The sequence below is a fragment of the Geospiza fortis genome, unplaced genomic scaffold (genome assembly GCF_000277835.1).
Source record: "Geospiza fortis unplaced genomic scaffold, GeoFor_1.0 scaffold397, whole genome shotgun sequence".
Classification (NCBI taxonomy): Eukaryota; Metazoa; Chordata; class Aves; order Passeriformes; family Thraupidae; genus Geospiza; species Geospiza fortis.
Window position 1 is genome coordinate 702005 of NW_005054537.1, and position 9691 is coordinate 711695.

General features: G+C 36.1%; 1 protein-coding gene across 1 annotated transcript; it reads left to right on the top strand.

Moving 5' to 3' along the window:
- Positions 1-2172: 2172 nt before the first annotated feature.
- Positions 2173-9003, top strand: SREK1IP1 (SREK1 interacting protein 1). The gene is made up of 4 exons (XM_031063871.1): positions 2173-2242; positions 3658-3798; positions 6005-6083; positions 8399-9003. Exons 1-4 carry the CDS (start codon positions 2173-2175, stop codon positions 8586-8588), a joined length of 480 nt encoding a protein of 159 aa, XP_030919731.1. The 3' UTR covers positions 8589-9003.
- The last annotated feature ends 688 nt before the right edge of the window (positions 9004-9691 follow it).

Below are 9691 nucleotides of genomic sequence, written 5' to 3' on the forward strand. Positions count from 1 at the left end.
GGGCCGGGGCCGGGGCCGTGCAGGGGCGGCGCTGCGGGCGAGTACTCTTGGGGCTCCGGAGACCTCCCCGAGCTCTTGGGTGACCCAGCGCTGCGTTCTCATCGCCTCCTCTGAGGTTAGGTGGTTGTCAGACTTGGCTTTTCCTCTCCGCTGCGGCTCTGGGTTAGTGCTTGTGTCCCAGTAGGTTGGGCTTGTGAGTCAGGGTAGGCAGAAACACCTGCACGATTTGCCAGGTGAACGCGATCGCCATTGCTCCGTAGTGTTTTCTTGCCCTGAAAAACCCGGAGTGAGTGGCTCGAGAGAGGCTGAACAGGCCTGAGCTTCGGTGATCTGCTTCTCTGATGAAACGAAGGCTTTCATATGCTTGTTCCCATTCTAGAAGGACGTTTTGAGGAAGACGTGTTTGCATTCAAAGGTTTCCAAAGGTTTTCTTTTCAGTCTTATGCTCCACTGAACGAATGAAGTCCTTAGTTTTGTGCCACTTATTGTCTTGACAATTAAGATGAGGTAAGAAGGAGTGAGAAAGGAAGCTTCTTGCAACGAGTTTGCTTTTAGTCTGCTAAAATTTCATCTAGTCTAAACCCCTGCTTCTAACATTATTATTTAAAGCCAAAAACAATAACAAAATTTCAGTCCTAGGAATTTGGTAGGAATATTTGGCAACAGTATTCGCATTCTTGTTATCTGCTGGGTGTCTCTTTTGGAGATCCTGACTTACACAGGAGATTTCTGTAGTGTGCACATGACTGTACTGACGTCCCTTGGCTGGAATACCAAATCTTTCTTTACCTGTGGGTCAACTATGCAGTGAGGTAGAGGTTGACTCAGAAATATTTCAGAGAATTGGGACAAAGTAGGTGGCTTGGGTGATCTTGTTTTCTAGTGCCAAGGAGTAGTGAATGAGCAAATGCCGGTTTGAGTGTTTTTTGGATGTGACATTGCAAGTTACACGTATGCTTCTGTTTTTTATTTTGTGACTCTTTCTTCTATGTTCCCTATCTCCTTATCTCACTCATGGGTGGCCTTCTAAAGGTAGTCACAAAACAGGGACCTGAACACTGCTGACCTTGAAGGGGATGTGTAATACTAAGGGTTTGGGATCTGCAGAAAATAATCCGTTACAATGGAATGTATGGATCTTTGTTGCTTGGCTTTCCAACGCTCTTTAAGGCATACATCTGAGTTGTCCAAGTTTACAAGGCAGTTTTTTCAGCTTGGGGTTTGAAGGTTTCTGTTATTTTGAGCAGAATTTTCTGAAGACAGTGCTTGATTCAGTAAGGCATAGTTTAAATTAATGGGACCGATGTACTCAGTTTCTGATAGTGTATGACTGCTTAAGGTGCTGGGGTGTTTCTGCTGTGTTCGGCTGGGACATAGAATGGCATCTTTTGATTTTGGGAATTCAGTTGTCACTTTCATTACCAATGGCTTAAATGATTAAAATTAAGATTGATCTGTTGGGGGGTGGGGCAAATCCCTGGTGCTTCTCCTGCATTGTGTCCTACTGTGTCTGTTTAACTTAACTGTTGTCTCACATGGGAGAATCACACACTTTCAATACCTAAAATTTGCATTATTAAGATCCTTCTTCCTGCTTAGAATCCAAACTTTTCTGTTACTGTCTTCGCTTTCTTACACATTTGCTTTCTTGCATTTTTTGTGTTTGGTCATGTTGTCTGAATTCAGAATAATTTAACAGTTTGTTGACTTTTAAATTTCCTTCTTTATTTTCAGGGGTTGATTTTTGATTTGGTTTGGTCTTTTTAATTGCCTTGTAAAGTCAGTTCTTGTTATTTAAATATAACTTCAGAGTTTCCAGTGAATGCCTGTCAACATCCTTACACTGCTAGAATTTTTGTTGTGTGCTACAGGTCACTGGAATGTTAGATGTCTGTTACTGTGTTCATACTGTAGCTAAACAAGTGGAAAGGTCACAATAAATCAAATTAGGATATGGCAATAAATTTTGTAAGACCAAATGATCTCTAGCAGTTTAAATTAGTCAAGTGTATTCTGGTAGGTCACTGCACAGAAAAGTAGCCTTAGAAATGCAGTTTTTAAAAGAGATCTTGGGTTACTTGATACTCGTGAGGTGTAATCACTTCTGGCTATGTACTGACATTATCAAGCCACATTTGAAAGACACTTGAAGGTTCTCCACAGCAACACCTAATGGTGAAATTTTCTCTTTCAGGTGGAAATAAGGATAATATCAGAGCTGGATGCAAGAAGTGTGGCTACCGTAAGTTATCTTTCTTCTATTATTTCATGTTTGTTCTCTGGTTTCTCATGCTTGTCAATGCTCTTTGAGTGTCTCACCAAAAAATTATGCTATTATATTCATACATACTACATTTCAGTGCAATTACTTGAGAAACTTTGAATTGAAAGCACCTTGATATATTCTGAGATGAGCACTTGTGCTTCTTCTATCTGACTGCAAAGAGGCAGGTATTTCAGTTGAAGTTAAGTCCAATCTAATTGACCAGAAAAAATAGTTTAAAATCTTTTAAATAATCTTTTATTCTAAGAAAATATTATTTTGTGCGTTGTATATTTCAAGAATATAGTTACCTTTATTGCTTACAGGTTCTGCAGTTGGCATTTAGCTCATGCTTTGGATTAGACACTGATTGTAAATGTCTGTGGCTACTTTCCTGATTAATGGAGACAGGTCTTAGTGAAGATTTCAAATTTTTAATCACTGACTCTTATTTTTAGAACAGTGGAGGAACAGACACTGTTTTGTACTGAATTGTCTTGAACTTTGAGCACAGTGAGTTAAGCTGTTTGGGTTTTTTATATGAGTGTTACGTTGGGTAACAGGAAAAAAATTTTCTTCATTCTTTCACTTCAGGCTTTTGTAACAAATTTTGTCAATTACTTGCTTTGTGTATCTGTTCTTTCAAAGAACAGTGGATATAAATATAGATTTAGTACTTTTTTTCTACATGCAGCAAGTAACAGAAGCTTTCTGAAAGCAAAGGAAACTTGTAGTCATATCACATGATCCATGTTTATGTGTTCCTAAAATCTCTCTCTTGAAGGTGTAGGTAGTTTGTCATCATCCTTACTAAGAACATGAGCTTATTTCAATTACTACACGAATTTCTGCATCTCCCAAACCATATCTTCCTTTTTTTAAAATTTCACTTTTTTTTTTTTGTTTCTGTGGGTAAATTCAGCACAAGGTTTCTAGCTGGTCATGATTATCAAGATGTAACTTAGAAAATTAAAAATATGGGTCAGGCATTAGTTTAGTCAGTATTAAATGCTGGCTGTTAAAGATTATGTCTCATAAGCAAGTAGGATACTACAATTTCACTAGAGGGAGTTAAGCAATGCAACACTTCCTGTAGTTTTAGGTAATCTCTTCAGAAATACCTAAGACCGTAAAAAAAAAGAACCTAAAGTTGAAGAAAATCTTCAAATTAGCAGAATAGGAGAGAGGCCATAAAGCACTATTGAGTAGAACAGCATTGCGCAACCCATGAAATTCTTGGAGTTTTTCAAAGTGAGCTTTCTCCTGTCCCTTTCACAGATCACAGCCTACCTTTTTGCCTTTTACTTCTCAAAACTGAATAATACAAAAATCAATGTTTTTGATGTTTTTTTGGTAAAATGTAATTTTTCTTTCTGTATATTTATTTTGTTCAGCTGGTCATCTGACATTTGAATGTCGAAACTTCCTCCGAGTAGATCCTCAAAGAGATATTGTTTTAGACGTTAGCAGCACTAGCAGTGAGGACAGCGAGGAAGAGGAACTGCAGAGATTACAAGCCATGCGTGAAAAAAAGAGTAAGGTGTTTTTTGTGGGTTTTGGATAATAGTCTTCTGACATGCAGGGACTCTCATTTTATCCTTTCTGATAACTACTTTTACTTGTTTTAGCCTGTGATTTAAAAATAGGTCTTTTACTTTATGTGTTTAGACTTCAGAGGTTTGATACACCCACACTCTTTTAGTATTATGATTAATTCCTTCTGTAGGAAGTTATTAATGTACCTGTTTATAATATCTCAAAAGGGGCTACTAAATACAAGAGATTAATTGATCTTTTACAAAGAAGCTGCTTAGAAGAAAATAACATGGGTGTTCTGAGTTAATCTTTTGATTATGACATGTAGTTTAAACATCTTCTAACTACTGAGAAATATGGCACCCGAATTTCTTTCCAGTTTCGAAGTAGGATTTTGACTGAAACAGCTAGTAGACTGTAATTCAGTCATTCATATTTTGAGAAGTACTGTTCTATATTTGTATATCTGAGTATCAACTCCTTGTCAGAGTGCGAATAGATGAATTGTTTATCAGATACTTGAGTTCATTTGAATTTGGACTCCAAAGAGGTTGTGCACCTACGTAAGAAAGGAGAGTTTCACCTCAGCGTGTTTTAAATGAATGAACATTCTTCTCCTCTGCCCTTCTGCTTTTCATTATGTTTTGTTCTTTTGCTCTCATATGTGCTGACGTTTATTTCCTACGGAAGATGCTATTTAGAAAGGAAAAGGGGCAGATAGAACCCTATAGTTAGTTTTACACTTCAAAAGAAATGGATGGGCTGTTTATCAAGAGTGCTGAATTGGTACTGCAATGGTACTTTCTTGGAATAAATCTCTTTGGAAAAAATACTCTACCTCTTACTAGGTACTTTTGAATGTAAAGGTTGGGTTTTTTCAGTCCTAAGCTTATTGAAGATGGTTATCTGCAGGAAAAATAGCTGCTTACTTGATCTTCTAATCTTTCTGGTTTATTATATGTTCTTTTACAAATTGTGGCTGCTGTTTATATTGTAAGGAGATGTGTATCTGTCACTTACCCAGGTGGAATTTTGCCATTTTCTCATCTTCTCAAGATTTTGCACTATTTTCTTTAAAAAATACTTCTTGTTCACCCATTATCATTCATGTTTTTACATTGCTCCAAACATAATTTGCTCTATTATGTCATACTAAATTATTTCAAGTTCCACTCTATAACATACAGACCAATAATTTGTTGTAGCAAAGGAATAACTGCACCAGCATTCAGACTTTATGGAAAGGGTCATAGGAATAAAATTAAATACTCAAAAATGGCTATCTTTTTTTAAGGATAAGTTGTAAAAGCAGTATTTTCCTGCTAGCTGAATGTGTATTTATGTGGTGGATTTGCTTTTGGAGAGTTCAAAAGTACTTTTTGAACTGGTATATAAAAATCTAAGGTCAGAAATTTCATCAATGTCATAAAAACATTGCTTGTAAGTGAAACGTGAAATCATGATACTACACTGCAGAGCATTAGGGCAGGGGGCAGACACAACCAGATGAGGGGAGACTCTTTTGCTGGTTTCTGTAGGCAGTACATTGACAGTTAACTCAAATGTGTCTCACTTATGGCATTGCTGTTTGTGAAGCATGAAATAGGGATGTGTGGAAGTAACTCAGGGAAACCTAACAGAATACTATTTTATTTGTTCTAGTTTTCAGACTTTGACATGTATGTTAAATGTTAAAACTGTTAAAATACAGAAGAATCACAGAATGACTAGGTTGGAAGAGACCTTCAAGATCATTGAGCCCAACCCCATGCCCTGACACCTGAACTAAACCATGGCACTGAGTGCCACATCCAGTCTTTTCTTCAACACATGCAGGGATGGGGACTTTACCACCTCCCTGGACAGACCATTCCAGTACTTTATCACCCTTTCTGTGATAAAGAACAGATAAGAAAACCTGAATCCGGTATAAATGTATACGAAAAGGTCTTTTTGCTACATTTACAGGCCTTCCTTCATTCTTAGTGCATAGATCAATGTCAATACAATGTAAGTTGTGTATAAAAGTCCTGCTGCTACTGCAATATATTACTGAAATTGCTATACAAACCAGAATTTAGGGAAAGGAAAAGAAAGCCTTTTAACAAGAATTTTGTAGTAACTTGACATTGCCATTGAAGCTACTTTTTAATGCTGATCTTAATTCAGACAAGTGTTTTGTAAACTTTAACTTTCTACCTATAGATCTAAATGAAGAGGAAGAAAAAAAGAAACAAAAAAGAAAAAGCAAAGAGAAAACAAAATTAAAAAGATCAAGGAAAAGGTAACCTTCACACACCTCTTTTCATTTCAAAACACAGCTTTAGAAATATTTTTGATACTTGTGTTTTCTCAGGAAATACTGCTTCTATTGATGCAACATTATCTGCAAGTTTTCCATTTGAAAGGTTTTCTGTTTTCCAGTGAGAACTGACTAATGGTAAGGTAATGGTAAAATAATGGTAAGGTAAATGTTCTCAGATCAGTGGTGGAGTCACAGGCTTTCTGCTGTGCAGTTAGGATCATAGGAGTCTTGAAAGCTCTAGCAAGCTGCAGGCCTGCAGATCAGAGAAAGCAGAACTGCCCCTGACTGTCCAACTCTAGGCAAGCTGAGATGGGAAAAGAACAAGTCAGGAGGATTGTGGGGTTGATCCCCAGCCTAGCCAGGGTGGAGAAGGCTCTCTGAAATTCAGGGACTGTAGGGTTCTTTGTGTGCAGACATGCATGTGTAAGCATACCTGCAGGCACACACATGTGCTGTATCTTGCCATTATCAAAAGGGAAACTTCTGTAATATTGAACAGGTGTTGAGTTTTAGTGTACCTGTTAACATAGAAGCCTAAAAACAGTGTTACACCACTTTCAGAGGAAAATGTCATAATACCCCAATGTATTGTGGATCTGAGTTCTGGCCTGTGGACTGACTTGGTTTTTTGAGTTTTTTTTTTGCTTTTTTAAAAGTGAGACTATAGATGAAACTAATGTTTTGTCCTTAAGACAACTGATAAGACAATATGCCAGGAACTACACTGGAAGGTATAAACTGTAAAATGTATATGGAGACCACAAGAAGATGTCCTTCCAAAACAAAGAAACAGGATTTAATACCTGTTGTATTTGCATTTTTCCTTTCCCTTATTTACATTGTGTAGCTTCAACTTTCACTTTTGAAGACAGCCCTTACACTTGTGAAGAAGTAGAAAAGAGTCAATCTGGTTGCTGGTTTTGTGAGAAATGAGTTTTACTCTTTAAAATTTTTAAAAGTTTAATAAGGGATAAAGCAAAAGTAACAGTGCTGGGTGCACAGCCGTAGCCAGATGCATGTGGTTAACGATAACAACTTTTCTTACATACTTTTTCATTGCATTGGTCAAATGCATATTCATGAAGATTAAACATTCCTTTGAGTTTACATGCTCCCGGAATTATTTAGCTTAGTTCAACTCCTGGCCGCATCTTCTTAGAGTATGTGCCACAGTGCAGATATGACTTTGAGAGTCTTGTATTTTATTTTCTCATAAAGCCTCCTGGTCTGTGGTTTGACAGCTACTGATAGTCACAGGGTCAGTGGTAGATTTCTCCTTGCTTTTCCAGTGTTATTTGCCTGGTTCTTTTCAATGTTATCTTAACATACAGACGTTTTGGCCATTTTTACAAGTATTTTCAATTAATATTAGCTATTTCACCATTGTCAATTAGTTAAAAAAATAAAGGCATTAATTACTATTTCACAAGTACAATTACTTCTGCAAAAGTCAATGTTATAATATACAGCACATAGCCTCTATTTTAATATTTTATGAAAGCTTAAACTATAACATATATCTGTCACACTGAAGTATACAATCTACACAGGGATTAGGGTATTGCCCATAAAAGGTTGACAAATTATACTATATAAAAAGCAGTTAAAAAGAGATTACAAACTGTACAATATCAAAGTAATTTGCAAAAGCCCATATATAATAGTGAAAGCCAACAACTAGATAGTTATCTATAACAGTTTTCTTTACATTCAAGTAATAGTTAATCAAGTAAACAATAGCATAAAACTCCCCTCTTTAGTATTCATGAATATTTAATGACTTATCATCCTCATAGTTTATTTATGTATGTAATCACTCATCACTGCTGGTTAGAGACCAATAGTATGAGCTGCAAGAACATAAAAATTTTTCATAACAATTTCTCTTAGATTCTTGCATCAGAGACATATATCTGAAGGCATTAATTAGCAATGTTACTGATCATGTGGTATTTAAAAAACAGAAGCTCTACCTTGTTGTCATACTTTATTTTTTGATGGTCTGTACTCTTGATCTTTTCTCAAAAACTAAAAACACACACAACTCGCCTATTCCATTATTTTTTTATCTGCGTTATAAACATACTGCTTTTCTGGCATGAAAGTTGTATTAGAAAAGTAATCATTTAAGTTAAACATATAGACTCAGATATCATAAGCTTTCCAGTGGATGCTACTGTACAAATTCTACACCAAATTCAATTTGTGACATTACAAACATGCTGACACCTTAAATTATTATTGTGTCATTTTCCTTTAATTACACATATTGATCTGCATTTTTTTTTTACTAGATCTTCCTCATCAAGTTCAGCAGAAGAGGATGAGCCAAAGTCAAAAAAACAAAAATCACACAAAAAAGAAAAGGAAAAGGGGAAAAAGCATAAATCAAAGAAAGGAAAGCATCATAAAAAGGAGAAAAAGAAGAGACGAAAGGAAAAAAGTTCATCTTCTAACAGTTCAGACAGTTCGAGTAGTGACTGACATGGTGGTCTATTTTTGCTTTCGCTTCTGCAGAGAAGATGATTTTCCTTTCATAGCAAGTTTATTTATGCTTTGCAATGCTGTTTAAAAATGGGATATATTTTTTTTGAGAAATCTATTAGCATACATCAGTGCATCAGATTATTAGATGGACCATTATATGAAAAAAACCTGCTTTGCTATTTCAGGTTTATTAATACTAAACCATGCAGCTACTTCTTCACTCTTATTTTTAATTCAGTTGGGATTGTGTTTGAAATCTGTTACAGTAGGATGTGGTAAATTTCGGTTCACAAGCTTTTGTTTAGAAAGATATGGACTGAAATATGCTTAATGTCAGAATGGTTACATCAAATTTGTAAATTCAAGTAAGATTTTCTATTATCCTTTAAATAAATGTATGTTTTACACAACAGTTTCTGTTTATATACATTAATCAGTAAGTGCAAATATGAATCAGTGTTCAGGTCCTGAGAGGGGAAGAATGAGCAATGAGAAGCTAAAAAAGATTAATCCTTCAAAATTATCTTCTAAAATTGATCTAGTGACTGTGAAACATAATTACACATTATTTTGGCAGGATCACTATAACCAAGCTGAAAATAAACAGAAGCAAGCAAAAGCTATCAATTTTTAAAGTCCTTTTTCCTTGGGTTTTGTTCTTTTACAAAATGTTAGGGCCATTTCATCTTCGAAATACATGTAAAGGTTTGCATATCAAAACAAGACTTCTGGTGATAAACTATTTCTTCGTTCATGTCAGTTGTTATTAGCTTCACTTTGCATGAATCAGATTTTTGAAAGCTAACCCTGGCATAACTCCTGCTCTCCTGCTGTTGTACAGGCCCCGAGTAGTGACTGCATCCTTGCTACTCTACAGCCTCCAAAGCTCTTGCAATACAAAGGCGATGCCAGTACAAAGGAGTGCCATTCCCTGTCAGCTTATTTCAGATATAGAATGAAATGCCTATTTCCAGAAAGAAAGACAAGAATAAAGCATGTGAGTAGTATGTGGTTTGGGCATGCCAAATGCATAGAGTAGTGAAGAGTCAACAACTTGCCTTACAGTAAACTCTGAAATGCAAATCAGTCTCTGGCAATAG